General features: G+C 29.8%; 2 protein-coding genes and 1 pseudogene across 2 annotated transcripts in view; 1 reads left to right on the top strand and 2 right to left on the bottom strand.

The window, feature by feature from the left end:
• The window catches only part of LOC111626832 (pseudouridine-5'-phosphate glycosidase-like), a 175913-nt gene extending 164176 nt beyond the window's left edge, over nt 1-11737 (bottom strand). Inside the window, exons 1-4 of the mRNA XM_023370350.1 lie at nt 11727-11737; nt 10537-10622; nt 6117-6208; nt 5929-6040 (exon numbers count right to left, since the gene is read on the bottom strand). Coding sequence (XP_023226118.1) covers nt 5929-6040; nt 6117-6208; nt 10537-10622; nt 11727-11737 — 301 coding nt within the window. The remainder of the gene's footprint in view (nt 1-5928; nt 6041-6116; nt 6209-10536; nt 10623-11726) is intronic.
• A 697-nt stretch (nt 11738-12434) lies between these two features.
• Nucleotides 12435-13483, bottom strand: LOC111626831 (annotated as a pseudogene).
• LOC111626830 (netrin receptor UNC5C-like) lies at nt 13359-15722 on the top strand. Its single transcript, XM_023370349.1, has 3 exons — nt 13359-14085; nt 14190-14194; nt 15438-15722. The coding sequence occupies exons 1-3, from the start codon at nt 13482-13484 to the stop codon at nt 15720-15722; spliced, it is 894 nt and encodes a 297-aa protein (XP_023226117.1). The 5' UTR covers nt 13359-13481.
• Nucleotides 15723-16349: the final 627 nt, after the last annotated feature.

Raw genomic sequence — 16349 nt, 5'->3', positions numbered from 1 at the left:
TTCTTATTTTATTGTTATTGATTGCTGGAATAGAACCAAATCCCGGTCCCTTACAGAAAACTCCAACGAAGAGAGGAAGACCACCACTTACTCATCAAACATTGCTGACTAATAGTATCAAACCATTGGAACCAGATTCAAACCTGATCACTGATTATACTGAACCTAGAAGAGCCGAATCATCATTTCAAACAGATGGGCTAATTAATTTAACTTCCTCACAAGAACAATTACCTGCAAAACAAATAGACATTTCAAGAACAGAATTATAGAATAAGATGAACTGATAACTAATAGTAATGATAAGCTGGTGAGTCAATTTTCACTTATAAGACAAGAAATTAATATAATTCAAAATGAAATTAAAGAATTTAAAGATCAAATTCAACAAATAAGGATAAGAAATGATAAAATAGAAAATGAGTTTACCAAACTAAGACTAGAAAATGAATTAACTCAATATAAACTGGATACTATGACTAACACTATGAATGATAATAAAATTATAATTTGATTATACAATTCAGCTTAAAAATATTATTAAAAATGAATTAGCAACATTTTTTCTAATACTTTAAAAATAATTTGCAGCGAATCACAAGATATAGTAAATATATACTCAATACCTAATTCAAATATTCAAATTAAATGCATAGTATTAAAATCAAACCAATTAAGAAATAGAATCCTTGCAGCCTTTAATAAATTGAAATACAGTAGAACCTCGATTATCCGGACCTCTATTATCCGGATTTTCAATTATCCAGATTGTTCAAAATAAACAAATATTTTACGAATTTGCTAATTTGCACTTGAATTACGATACTGTTTATGTACGTGATGGAATGCATAACTTTTTTTGTTTCATCTCACCCGGCACAGTGGTCGTAAACTCTTAAATATATTTTGCGTCGTAATAAAAATATAATTTGACATATGTATTTATAAATAATTTATATCCAAATTACATCATTTCTATGACCAAGGGCGGCGTATGGGCAATGTGGGCCACCGCCTATGCCTCGCGGTACGAAGGGCCTCGCACCTCGAAGGTTTATGCATTACTTAAAAGCCGCGAACGCGACGAAAAAATTTTACTCGTCATAAAACAATAAATAGTTTGTCAAATTTTTATTCACAAAAATGCAGTTTCAACTGCTTTTTATTTTATAAAATCCGGCTTACTTTCGCCACCAGAGGGCCTTTTAAACAATAAGTACTGTAGTCTGTTAGTGCTGGTCAGTAGTAGTCCAAATTCAATACGAACGTTTGTTTCTGGAAAATTTGATCACGATTTAAATACAGTATTTATTTTTAATATTACCGATATGTCATCGAAAAGAAAACGTGTTGTATTATCATTAAAAGACAAAGTAAAGTATTTGTTTCGATTATCCGGATTTTTCGTTATCCGGACTACCTTCATCCCCAATTAGTCCGGATAATCGAGGTTCTACTGTATAATAAGACACTGGGAAATTGGCAAGAAATTAATATGTCAACTGATTTAAATAAAGATTCTCGCAAAAGAAGAAAAGACTTTTACAATATTATATAGATTTTAAGAAACAAGAATTACAACTAAAACTGCATGATGACTATCTGATAATTAATCGTCAAAAAATTACATATAGTTATATTCAAGATCAGTTAGTATACGCTGATGATTTTTTGAAGTATTCTCTACAGAAAAACCCAATAACATAATTAATTCAAAGGTAGAATGTGAAAAGGATCAATATATTAAAATTTCAAATAATCTTAATTTATATATCACAAACTGAAACTGCCAAGGCTTTATCCACAAAATAAAAACTCAAGATTTTTCTCAATTACTATATAAAACTGATATCTTGGGTATAACTGAAACCTGGCTTGTCACACCAGTTAATGAAATTATAAAAAATAGAATGGAATATACAATTATATCTTCTGACGCAAAGAAACCAATAGGACCTGGGAGACTGTATGGAGGACTTTGTCTAATAGTAAGAAAAAACATTGGTTCCATAAAATTTATACAAAAAGCAACTAATTATATTCTAATCTTATTACAAATTGATAATACTGAAATGAAACATTTATACAAAAAGTTAATTATTATAATGTTAGTTTACGTTCAGTCTGACCAGATAGACTTACTAAATGAAATATTCAAAAATCTCAAAAAATGGAAAAATATCTCTCCACATGTATTATTATTTGGTGATTTTAACTCCAGAATTGCACAGATAATAGATTCAGAATATAAAGGACCAAATAATCTAATCTACTTTAACCGAAAATCAAAAGATAATAATCATAACAGATTGGGTCTTCAATTAATAAAAAATACTCAACAACTGCAATTAATAATTTTAAATGGAAGAATAAAAAATGACTATCCATCTGAATTTACTTGTGTTGCAAATATTGGAAAGTTCAGTAATAGACCTTATGATATGTTCTGAATTGCTGTCTGACTTTTGTGTAGAAATTCAAGTTTTAAATTATGACTTATCTGATCATTTTCCAATCATGACTGTCTTTGAAATGGCAAATATCCAACTAAATAATAGAAAATTTCAACTGTATCAAATAATAAAATATGATTGTCTGAATTTTTAATTGCAAATTAGTGAAAAAATCAAAAATTTACCTAAATTTATACCGAGAAATGGAATAGAAATATATCATCAATTGGAAAATCTAATAAGAAAATTCATTAATATAAAAAAGATTAATAATATAAAAACCAATAAGTTTAAGAAGCCTTGGTATGACCTTACCTGTTATATCTCTAAAATAAAGAAAAATAAAGCCTTAAAGCAGTTTAGGAATATGTCAAACGAAACAAACTTTATAAACTATAAGAAACTTAAGACAATATATCATAATTTGTTAAAATCTAAGAAAAGAAAATATTTTAAAAATCTTGAACATCAACTAATATTAAAAAAAGATAATACTCTGTTTTGGTCAATGGTACGTAAATTGCATAGACAGGATACTGAAAATCATTCCCAAATTGACTTTTTAACCTGGTCACTTTATTATAAAAGAATAACTGCTATAACTAACATAACCATTATAGAGACGCTGAATCTAGGAAATGAAATTTTAGATCCAATAATTACCTATGACGAATTAGAAGTATCAATCAATTAAACGAAAACAAAATCTGCACCAGGTATGGATCTAATTACAGTTAAATTCTTAAAATTATTACCACCATTGGGAAAACGAGCATTGCTTGAATTATTCAATTCATTCTACAATTCAGCAAACTTTCCGGAAAATTGGAATACAGTAAAACTGATAATGATATATAAAAAAAAAAAAAACAGAAAAGGTCCAGGAAATTACAGACCAGTTGCATTGCTATCAACATTACAAAAATACTTTACTTCTATACTGGCACTACGATTCCAACAATGGACTGAACTAAACTTAAACTCAAAATTTCAATTCGCATTTATAAAATCAAAAGGAACAGAAATGGCATTATTCTTCTTATTATCAATAATACAAATTTACTTACTAAAAAACACAGGAAAATATATTCAGCTTTCATCGATATATCAAAAGCCTTTGATTCAGTTCATGTCCCAACTTTGATAAATAAATTGAAAATATGTGGCTCAGGAAAAAATTCTCAGATTCAATTGCAAAATTATTTTCAATCTTCAAAGAATCAACATTAGTCACGATAACCAGATATTCCCAGAATTAAATATCAACCGAGGATTACTACAAGGAGAACCGCTATCGCCATATTTGTTTAATTTTTATTTAAATGATATCGATAAATTATTTCTACTCGACACTGAAGGTGTTCAAATTTCTGGAAGAACTTACCACTATATATTACATGCAGATGATCTTGTATTACTTGCACCAATAAAAATCACTTTGCAGCACAAACTAAATATAATAAACAACTATCTGAATTCCCTGTTTTTAATGATCAATATCTCAAAACCAAAATAATTATATTTAGAAATAATGTTAAACTTCCAAAACAAGAAAAATCGTTCTATTTAAATAATAAATCTCACCTTAGTAAATGAAATAAAATGTTTAGGAATATCATTCAATTGGAATTGTAATTTTCAACTGCACTTGAAAAATCTAACATCAAAAATAAATACTTTAATAAATAATGTTATTTATTTATGCGCAATTTTAAAAATGACGAATATAAAACTACAAATGAAACTATTTAACCCTCTGATTATCCCTTCAATATACTATGCAAGCCCTATTTGGGCAATAGACATACTATATGATTTAGAAAAATTTCATGTTATTTATTTACGAAAATTATATAAAATAGAAAGAACAGTTCCTAGTTATGCAATCCATGCCGAAACTAACAGATTCCAATTATTTCCGTTTTATTTAAAGAGACTAATTAAGTTCTATTATAGATTAAAACAGTCTAATGAAGATAACATAAGATTCTTACATCAAATAATGCTAAATCAAAATTTTAACTTAGATAACAATAAAAATCTATGGCAATATAAATTCAATAAATTATTACAATCTTTTGGTGTATCAAATAGATTATTTGATAGTTCAGAAACGAATTGGCAATATGGATACTCTCTAATGATCGAATCAGCATTTTCTAAATCAATAGTAATGGATCAAAATTTATTATATCAGTCTGTATACCATCCATGGTATATCAATATTTTAAACATCCCGTCTACTTTGAATATCATAACTGCTAATATCAGTATGAATATAAAAAGATTATTAATTCAATTAAGACTTAATAAATATTCATTGTTTATCAATAATACTTATTTTGATTTTACTAAAGACAGATGTTATTGCTGTAACTCAAGTGACTATTCTTTGAACCATTTACTAAGAGACTGTGAAGGACTAAAGAAATATCATCAAAAATATGAAATTAAAGAACTAATATGTACGAAGCAAAATCAAGACTTTAGAACTAAATTAAACAACCTTATATTAAATCAAATGTATAAAATTAATGGTTTTTTTAATCAAATTGCCAAAGAACTAAAAAATATGTAATAAATTAATAAAATTAAAAAAATTGTTTTTTACTAATTATGTTACTTAAAGTAAAATATTTAAAAGATAAATAACGACAAAATTTACTATTAAATGGTTATTGTAATATTATTGATGATTTTGAAGATGATGTATATTAAACGATTGATAGATAACAAATGTATATTAATATATCATTGGAAAAATACCTCCTATAACAAGGCTTAGCCTTAATGCAAATAAAAAAAAATATTTGATTGATTGAAATATTCCCAAAGAGATGACAAAAGAATTGAAAAGTAATTATTTAAAATATTTAAATTTATTTTATTAGCTAAGAAAAAGTATCTTTTATATTATTATAGCAAATCTTACCAAACAAAGGTATCAAAATTCTAGTCAGAATAACTTATAACCTAACAGAATAATATATAAATTCTATTAAATAATTTCTAAACACACCCCTAACAAAGTAGCCTTGCCGCAATGGTCTTAGATCTGTCTTGCAAATTTACTGGGTTATGATTTGTCTGATTAAATAATTTAGTGATTAGAAAACTTAATTAAAAATATGTCATTATCATTGGAAACTTTAATTCAAATTTACTAATTATTAAATTTAACGTCTCAAAAACATCTGCCCAAACTGAAATTTATGGGTTCATTTATCACTTAAAACATAAGTGTATGCCAAATTTCATTGTCTGGATTTCAAGTCAAAAATCAATGTAGAAACATTAATCAGTCCAACCATAAGAGTATTTTTGGCAATTTTGATAATTAATTAATTCCAAGTTGTTAAGTTGTATTTATATTTTAACATTCCTCTATATATTTGTTCTATATTAATATAATGTTATAATATAAATAACTATCTATCAATTTGAAGATAATACAAAAATATTAAAAATCATTTACTATTAACAACGTCTTGATGTACACCACCAATACCACCAGTGACAAATATTTTTATTCCCATTTTTTCTGCAATCATACTTGTACTTGAAACAGTTGTTCCACCAGTTAATTTCTGAATATAATAATAATTATATTATCAAATTTGCTTTAAGTTATAATAAATGCTTTATAAATATTTAATCATATACCTGACTAACAGCATATGGTAAATCTCTTCTTGAAAGTTTCATCAAATTTTGATTTTCTTTCCCTAAAATTTCCATTTCTTCTTTATTCATACCTATAAAATTATTTGATAAGTAACTACTTTAATCATCAAATATATCAAAATAAAACTAAACTTTAAAAATCAATACTTACTGTATATGATTATTTTCATTTATTCATGCAAAACATTTTTAAATATATGTTAATGCTTAATAATTTTCTTACTTTTAATAAGTAAAAAAATATTATTTATTGTAATTTCAAGCATATAATCTGTGGATTATCTATGTTTAAAAATCAATTTCAAAGTGAGTGTGGATTGAGAAATGATACCAGTACCCTGATCATTTTAACTTGCAATTATGAAATTAAATAACTTTTCCTTTGTCAATTCACCAATAATGCCTTAAAAACATAAAAAATTCTTTACATGCTGCAGATTTATTCATCTGCCATCATGATGTTTCCCAAAACCAAATAAGTTACACATATATATAACAGATAAGAATATAAAAGTGATCAATCAAAGAGGAAAATAAGTGTAATATCACTGTTAAATATATTTTTTTATTATTGTATGTTATATATATACATACAGTCAACCCTCTGTAATCCACCACAATTTGCCACAAAAACAGAACAGTTTGAATCTAATGAATGTATTTCTCCCCGAATTTGCCATTTGCCATGCTATTGTAAGGAGATAATCTGCCAAAATATGGTTTTATTGACAAGCTTTTCTGTTACTTCCACTCAGGTCATTTTGAATTAATAATTAATCAATGTTTACACTTTGTCATTATTTTTGTTCCATTTAATTAAAGTATCCTATACAATCTGTTTGATATTTAGAATTCAATTAAAATATGATTTTACAGCTGAAAATTATATAATATAATGTATATATATTTTAATTATATGTGCTATGTATACTTTTTGGTATTTTCACATTCCTAATGTAAATTTGATGTTTTCATAATCCATTGTATTCTTCACTTTATAAAGACCACATTAACATACAATAGCTGTTGGCAAATACCTCTAAACAGCGAAGAAACTTCGTCTTGACAGTGTCCGCTATCCAGAGGTTATACTGTATATCAAGGATGGCCAATACATAGACCGTGGTCAACTGCAAAGGTTTTGAAAGTAGCCTGCAAAGCTAAAGTTGAACAATTTGCTTTCACTTAATGTTTAAAAATCTTAATTCGATAATTTATTCTTACAATAATAGACTGTCTGTGCAACGTACCCATACTGTTTATATTTATCCCAATGAACAATGCAAATGAATGTTAACGCATGCGCATATAAAAATCCTAAATTTGTTTGCCCAAATTCATAGTCACCCACAGACTATATTTTACCAAAAAAGTAGCCCCTAAGGGATAAAAGTTTGGCCACACCTGCTGTATATTAAAACCAAATGATTGCTGGATTATATTGGGCTATATTACTACTACTATTATTAATTAAATAATAAGTAATTTGGCACTAGAGGCAAACATTAGCAGCTATCGCTTGCTAAATTTAATAATTATAATTAAATTAATATTTTAGTAATTAATTTAGAAGGCTCTGGAAGAAAATAATCAGGGCTAGTACCATAGGTAACTGAGTACGGTTATATCCAAATTAATATGTTCTGGAAATGAGGATGTAAGCTTTCCTCTAGTGCCAAATTACTTAGTATTTAATTAATAATAGTAGTAGTAATACAGCCTGTCGCAAAGCCATACACGGGGGGTCGTGAGTAAAAGAAAAAGACAAGTGTTTGTAGGTCCTACACTACAATAAAAGAAACTACAATTTCAGTGAGAAGGCTGTGCCTGTTTATTTTACAGTACAATTAGTTTTTTTTATCAATATTTAAATCTCAACAGAAAGAAAATTAAATACGTAGTTTTTAAAATCACTGACATAGTTTTAATATGGCCATGGGGGTCGGCAAAATTTTTTAACTTGTAAAGGGGTTGCATATTCAAGAAGGTTGAAAAACACTGAGTTAGAATAACAGTAGAATTATGAAAGATTGTTGGTAAAGAACAATTATAAAGGGTTTTAAGAAATGATATGTTACCAATAATTTGGATGGAACAAAGGATGATATACTTACTGTTCAAGGAAGCTGAAGAGCATAATAGCAATGAAATAGGAAACAAGAATGGTGACAATAAAAGTTCTAATGAAGATGAAAGTGAAGTATCATTTTAATGACTTTTCAAATTTTTTAATGCAAATAAAATTAATAACAAAAGGTTGACTTATATTCAGGTCCTAATTTTTTCAAAAAGTAAGGACTCCAAAATTTTGAGTCACTTATATTTGCACTAATATATTATAGTATATTGATTCCCAGAGTTTTTTGCTATAATGTTACAGTTCAAGTGGTATTGCAATCACCAATATCAAAATGGGATTTTTCCACCTCTAAAATGTACACTTTTTACACAAAACAAACAAAGATAAAACTAAAATTATGTGTGGTTCTATCTGTTATAAGATTTTATTTAAAAATAATTTGTGTTGCAACCAGACCAGTTTTCACCCAGACAAGCCGATTTTTTAATTCATGGTCCGGATTAATTATTAATTTGTCCAGTTTTTGTAGAAATTGTGAAATTATGATGAAACAAAATAAATTTATAAAAATATTTGCACATATTTTATTTTAAAGGTTAAAGACCCTCACCCAAACTTATTATCATCTTATCCCTAGGCTAAGAGTGACAGAAAATATACTTTTAAAATTTTAACTTGCAATATCTCTGGCAAATATTAGGTTTGTTCCAACAAGTCCCTAACTGGTTTAAAACTGGCATGTGCATTGTTAAGTTCTTGGCTGTAAAATGACATTGCACATGCCTCGTACGATTTCAAATTCAAACCAGTCAGGGACTTGTGTTGGAACAAACCTATTGTAAAGCAAATATGACAGTTACAAGTTCATAATTTCTATTTTAATTATTTAATATGACAACTCAAGAAATTTAAAACCCAAAAAAAGAGGAAGCAAGCTTGTAAATTTAATAAAGATTGGCTGACACAAAACAAATTTCAAAAAAATGTTTACGACCTGTTCGAGACAGTTTTCAAAATTGCTGGCCTGGACAGGGTCAGCAATTTTTAAAAGGTGGCAACATGAAAATAATATTTTTTATAATAATAATAATTATAAAATTTGGGGTAAGAGTGAGTTTTTAAAAAAATTGTAAATGTCAATAACAAATAAAATTTTCAAATCTGATCCTTACCCCTCTATTTCCCTCCCCTTGACGCATAATCTCCAAAATATAATAGCATCAGTGATCCATACATAGAAGTATTCCTCCAAATTTCAAAATTTTTGGTCCATAAAGTCCTGAGGTATGAAGCAAAATAGATGCCAACAAACACATCCAGAATTTTGTAAGAGTTTTTTTTTCTTTTTACATTTTTGAACTCATGGAATGTCAAAAAAATGCAAAGACACTGGGGAACAAAATTTTACTTTCCCTACATTGTATTCTATAACAGTGAGGAAAGTAAAACATAATTACATAAACAAACAACTTATAATACTAAGTAAACTGAACAGGTTTCAAATCAGCATGTTGTTTACTCTGTTACATTACTGGATATTGTATTTATTATAATGATTAAATCAATAATTTATCCATGATAACCGTATACTGTAATCATGATGTTAGGATTCTATAATCATTAGCAGAATCAAATGAATTTGATTTGTAAAATGCATTACATTTTGGAACAAATCAGTGATGTGCAACATAAATTTTACAAGGAAGTCTTATGACAGAATTCAAGAAAACTGATATCATAGAATTTGAGAATGTTAAAAGGAAACCTAAGCTTAGAAGTAGAAAATGTAAAATTGATTATTTGTGTACATTTTCATTTTTAACTATAGAATCAGTCATCACTTAGAATTTCTATGGGGCAAAGAACTGAAGTTCTTTCAGAAAGTCAGTTGATGGAAGTTTGAGCATCCAAGAACTTAATAGTAGTCAATACTTAGTAAGTTGTAGAAATTATAAAATTTAGTAAATACTGTATTATTATACTAAAATAGAATATTTTCAAAATGTAACTATAATAATAACAGTGTTACATTTTTCAAAACAAAATTTTTTTTGTACATAGAAATGTTTAGTGTGGTATTGCTATTTTATTAATGTAAAAGATTCAGATTATTGAAAATCATTATGTAAATTTATTTTATTTAATTATAAGATAATGCATAAATTTCAGATTTATTTCTGTTATAAAAATCACTTACAACTGGTTTTAATCAATTTTAATATATAGTAAATAAAATTCAGAAATAATAATTAAAAATTTTTTATCATTATGCAGTATTTGATAAATTTTAAAAAGTAATACTCATAAACTATTTCTTACCTATATGTACTTTTCCTTTAATAACACCTATTGTTGCAGGTGTAACATTAAAATTTCTAATAATATTTTCCACTTCAAGTGCTGTGCTTTGAAAAAAAATTATGATATCAAATAAATTAAATTATGTCTTATTTTGCAGATATATTATAGCATACATACACAATATATCACTTAAAAAAAAAAAAAAGAAAAATGTTTTTAATTATTCTCAATAATACTCTAATTATGCCAATAATTTCCATATTTACATTAAAAAGTGCAAACTAATAAAATGCATGCAGTTATTAAAAATTATTTTTATGTGAGAGGAACAAAACTATAATGAATTTACTTTGTATTCAAAAATAAATAGCATATATGATTTAATTGATAAAAGTATTATGAAAATTAACAACTTTTTATTTAAAAAGCAACTTCATTGTTTCACTACATTAGAAAATATGAAATAAGAGTTAGACTTTTTTGTGACTAACAGCACAAAACCTTTCTCACTAATTTCTAGCCTTATTAACTGGAGCACAAACATTTTCAGCCACCTTAATAGGCCTTCCTCGGGTACACTGTGGAGCGTCGGTTAGAAGAAGTGGTTAGTGAGAAAGGTTTTGTGCTGTTAGTCTTAGAAATAGTTCTAGCTACATATGCATAGTAGACTTTTTTGTATTTTAATTAAAATTTCTATGCCACAATCAAATTTGTTTTCCACTAGATTTCTTTTCCTAAATAATTGTTTTTACTACTTAATAGTAAACTTATTAAAAACACTGCTCAAGACTGAAATTGCAACACCAAGAAGGAATGCATGATTGTGAATGAAACTTGCAAAGTACACATTAGGTGTAAATGCTAAAGAAAAATAAGGAGTGAAACATAACAAGTAAAGCTTTGAGTTTTTATGAATCTTTAATCAATAGTGGGTAGGTCCATGTCAGCTGGTTATACACTCACATAAACATTGTGTTATGTCATCAATGAGATGATTGATAGTGCTTTGAGGAACAGCATTCCAAGCTACATCTAACTGGCCCACATCTGTTCAAGGTGTGGGGAACACAACACCTTGAACAGTTCTGGGCCAGTCTGAAAGCATTTTTTCTCTTAAATTTAAATTAATTAAAAAATACTTACATTTAACAATGTCTCAAGAAAGACTAAAAGAACTGACAAATTTTAAATATAGAACACTAGCTTACCCGTCACGCATTGTTGTGATCTCAGAAGAAACGAAATTTAAGCAAACTCGTTATGATAAAATTCAATTTACATTTTATCGTTTTTATTGAAACTTATTATTATTATTCATTTTCATCGGGAAAACATTTCAAAGTGTCGTTTCAATTCTATTTATTTATTAGTGCGCTTGTGGATACATGATATTTTTTGTTTTTCCATCTGGTGTGTACATGAATAAATCGGAAGGTTTTCCAAAGCATGAGCTGGCCACATACAGTTGTCCATGTGAGAAGCACGGATTCTCCAAATTTAGCCCACACACTTGTAGCGATTGTCAGAAGTGCGATATTCCCCATTTTTATATATTTTTTTTAATCCTTTATAATTTTAATTATTTAATTGCTCCTTCCTCTCTTCCTTGGCATGTTGTGAAATTTCTGATAGTTGGATAATAAACCGTTTTATTGTAATTTGTCTTTTTAAATTATTTTGAGTCGATATTAAAATTTGGAAAAGGGGGGATACCTAGATTGGTAAAATAGGCAAATTTCCTCCTACAACTTCAGTTGTTGTTCGGGGTACAGTTAAGGTTTTAACAAAGTTCGAACGAATACACAATTAGCAAAAAAAAGTTGAAATAAAGTGATTAAACAAAAATTATTACAAATATCATAAATAACAGTTCACAAATGCATATATAGAGATCTTTTGAAGGGGGGAAATGGTCTTCACAATTTGAAATCGATCGCGCACACAGTGAAATGCTCGTATACATGTGTGCCAGCTATCGTAGAATAAACAAGAACATTACAACCAATCATTTGAATGGATCGGTCAATATGCTCTAAAGTGAACGAGCAATGGAGATTATTCTGATGTCCACTCCATACATGAAGAAATAGGATTTCCTGATAATTCGATCCTAGTTTACACTTCCATCTGGGACCAATATCTTCTAAGCAAAAACAGAGATTAGCACCTCCATCGTGGAACAGCATTGTCTTTGAACAGTCTAAGAGTTTACCATCAATTTTTTGTTCTATCTGGACTACACCTTCTAAGGCAGCTTGTGTTGCTTCTATACAATACAAGTGTAGACTGTAATCAACGGATGAATGAAGATAAGGTGCAAAGGCTGCTAGAGTTAATGATTTTGTGGGTTTACAGCCAGATTTTGATTCACCAACCAAGACATAATGAGCCAGATTGTCTATTATTATATGGCACTGCTTCAAATCCAACTGGCAGTACAAGTTGGTGTTGATCGTCTCTCGACCTACAGTAACTAAATTCTGCCAAATTGGACTCTCCTCTTCTGGGCTACTGTCACTTTTATGTACATTAAATAAATAGTTTTCATGGTTTAAAGCACAATGTTGAAAACTAAGAATAACAGGTTTATTAAACTGTAAATCAGGTGGTCCACATTGAATGACCGGACTCAACACTGTTGATTTATCTGGCAGTTTAGGTCTATCTTTATCATCCCTTAATATAGCTATATATATATATATATATATCTTCTCCTGAAATATTCTTAATAGCACCTTCTGGTACAGTTAACGTTATACCAGACGAAGTCAACTCAATTCGTCCACTGAAGTGAACGCGAAGGCGCCATGGCTGCTGCAGTCGTCTGCTGAAGTCTGAGTCTGCTGTCAGCGTCGTAACTGGCCCATGACGGCCACCATAACATATAACATCCCACTCGTGGCTGCACTAGGAGCCGTTTCGTGTGGCCGATCAGTAACTAGCCGTACCTGAGAAGATTTGCCATGGATGTCGTATTTGATGTCGCAGTGTTGACGTCTGCTGCCAGATTAGGCTTATGTAGGAGAGATAGTGGTTTACTCCTCGAACCACTCCCAATTCAAGATAGCGAGCCATCGACCACACCAATGTTTTTGGAAGAGCCACAAGATACTTATGCCCTCCGAAATTGTGCTGCAAGATTATGGTGCAAAGCTCGTCATGCCCTCCATGTTTATTATCTCTGCAACAGTAAAGAAATGCATCACGCAAATGAACAGCAATACATCGATCCCACGACAGGAATATCACAAGTAGAAGTCAGCCTTGACATCAGTAGAGATGAAGTGGATGAGTATTTCGATTTGTACACGTGTTTCTGTCATGCTTGGTCTTCTACCAGTAAAATTAAGAGCAGAAAAGCCATCGTTAGAGCTTCCTACTTGAAAAAAATCTTCATCAATCAGCCTTTGAGTACCAGCGTTGAGATTGATGGTCGGGTTTCTCTCCAGTGTTTACCACCCGACGGTGTACTGACTCCAGAAATGTTCTGGCTTAAGAACGGGGAGCAGATCGACACGTACAAAGATCCTAATTTTATTATTTCCAACNACTGGATTATTGGACCAAGTATGTTAAACCTTTATTTAATCACTTGTTTATTTATCTATTCATTTATCTATTTCTTTGTTATTATTAATTTTTATTTTTACTTTTATTTTTTATGTGTATAGTTAGTGTATGCATATATTTGTGCATTTTCAGTCTGTAGATTCTATTTATCTATTTTCAGACTTGTGCAATAGGCATTGAGAAAACTTTTAAAGTTGAAAACATTCTATAATCAGTTTTGTTCGTCATAAATCGAAAAATTGTTCGATTCTGATGAAGGTCAATTAATTGACCAAAAACATTAGATTATGTTAATAAAATAGATTGCATCTTAAAGGCTGGTAATGTGTAGTTATTTGAAGTTTATCCTTTTAAATTAAAAACTTACTGTTGTTATAATTCCAGCATGATTTTTTTCTATATATCCATTTCATTACAAATTGATAATTATTTCTGTAGATAGAAAGCCCCATTAAATGGAGGAGAACAGTGCCTAGGTGATGCCACACAAAGGATCGACTGCACCAATTTGTGCCCTCCTGAAGACGGTCAATGGACGAGTTGATCTTCTTGGTCTACTTGTAGTCCTGATTGTAGACATCACAAACATCATTCTTGTACTAATCCTCCCCCTTCCAACGGTGGTTAGTATTGTCCGGGCAAAGATTTGGCTACCACCAACTGCACAAATGGAATGTGTAGAGTTGGAAGAATGAATGACAGCCCTTTAATATATGGAAGAACGGAGGAAGCTTCTCCTTCTCAACCCGGACTGATATATCCCTGTTATATATGTTTTCTAATACTCAGCATAACTGAATTTAACTTACAACTGATCAGATTTTCAAGTTAAGGCTCTTCAGAAAAAGTTACAAAACTAGTCTCTGGGGAAAATGTTGCCTAAGTCAGACCACTAATAAGAATGAATGTAAAATAAAAGACCCTTCATTTTTATGCTTGCTCCTTCCTTTGAATCACTGTACTTTTCATTTGTGAGCCTCATCCATGTAGTTTTAGGTATGCCTAACTCCTTACAAGCCTTTTTCCAACCCATTTTCTTATTTCTAAATGCTTCTATGACTTTTTCCATTTTTTGAGCATCCCAACTTCTTTCATGGGGCCTGCAATTACTTGGAGCCAGTGAAACATGATTTCAAATTATCTTAATTAGAAACAAGCTATTTTTAAATTTGAAATACAGCTGCTTGACATAGGGAAGGTCTTTTAGCCTGACAATGACTGTACACACTCAAGAAAACCTTTAAACATATTTAAAGGTTTTCTTGAATGTGTTTAGTTAGTAAGAAATTGCAGTCTACAATGACTGTTAACTTAATCAAATATACCCAGTTTGAGTTATTAAATTTAAGAATATTATGCTTCTANTGGGTAATTACACTTGCGGTGTGAGAAACTTGGCCAATCAAAGACTCATCGAAACTGCCGTTTTGACCGTATACGTTAATGGAGAATGGTCATCGTGGAGCCCTTGGAACGAGTGCAGTGTTAGGTGCGGTCGTGGAATTCAAACGAGACATCGACTCTGCACCAATCCTGCCCCATTAAATGGAGGAGAACAGTGCCTAGGTGATGCCACACAAAGGATCGACTGCACCAATTTGTGCCCTCCTGAAGACGGTCAATGGACGAGTTGATCTTCTTGGTCTACTTGTAGTCCTGATTGTAGACATCACAAACATCATTCTTGTACTAATCCTCCCCCTTCCAACGGTGGTTAGTATTGTCCGGGCAAAGATTTGGCTACCACCAACTGCACAAATGGAATGTGTAGAGTTGGAAGAATGAATGACAGCCCTTTAATATATGGAAGAACGGAGGAAGCTTCTCCTTCTCAACCCGGACTGATATATCCCTGTTATATATGTTTTCTAATACTCAGCATAACTGAATTTAACTTACAACTGATCAGATTTTCAAGTTAAGGCTCTTCAGAAAAAGTTACAAAACTAGTCTCTGGGGAAAATGTTGCCTAAGTCAGACCACTAATAAGAATGAATGTAAAATAAAAGACCCTTCATTTTTATGCTTGCTCCTTCCTTTGAATCACTGTACTTTTCATTTGTGAGCCTCATCCATGTAGTTTTAGGTATGCCTAACTCCTTACAAGCCTTTTTCCAACCCATTTTCTTATTTCTAAATGCTTCTATGACTTTTTCCATTTTTTGAGCATCCCAACTTCTTTCATGGGGCCTGCAATTACTTGGAGCCAGTGAAACATGATTTCAAATTATCTTAATTAGAAACAAGCTATTTTTAAATTT

This window comes from Centruroides sculpturatus, unplaced genomic scaffold, assembly GCF_000671375.1.
Source record: "Centruroides sculpturatus isolate CEXI.00-Female unplaced genomic scaffold, Cexi_2.0 scaffold280, whole genome shotgun sequence".
Taxonomy (NCBI): Eukaryota; Metazoa; Arthropoda; class Arachnida; order Scorpiones; family Buthidae; genus Centruroides; species Centruroides sculpturatus.
Note: the sequence above shows the minus strand (reverse complement) of the source record. Positions and strands in the feature narration are given on the sequence as shown.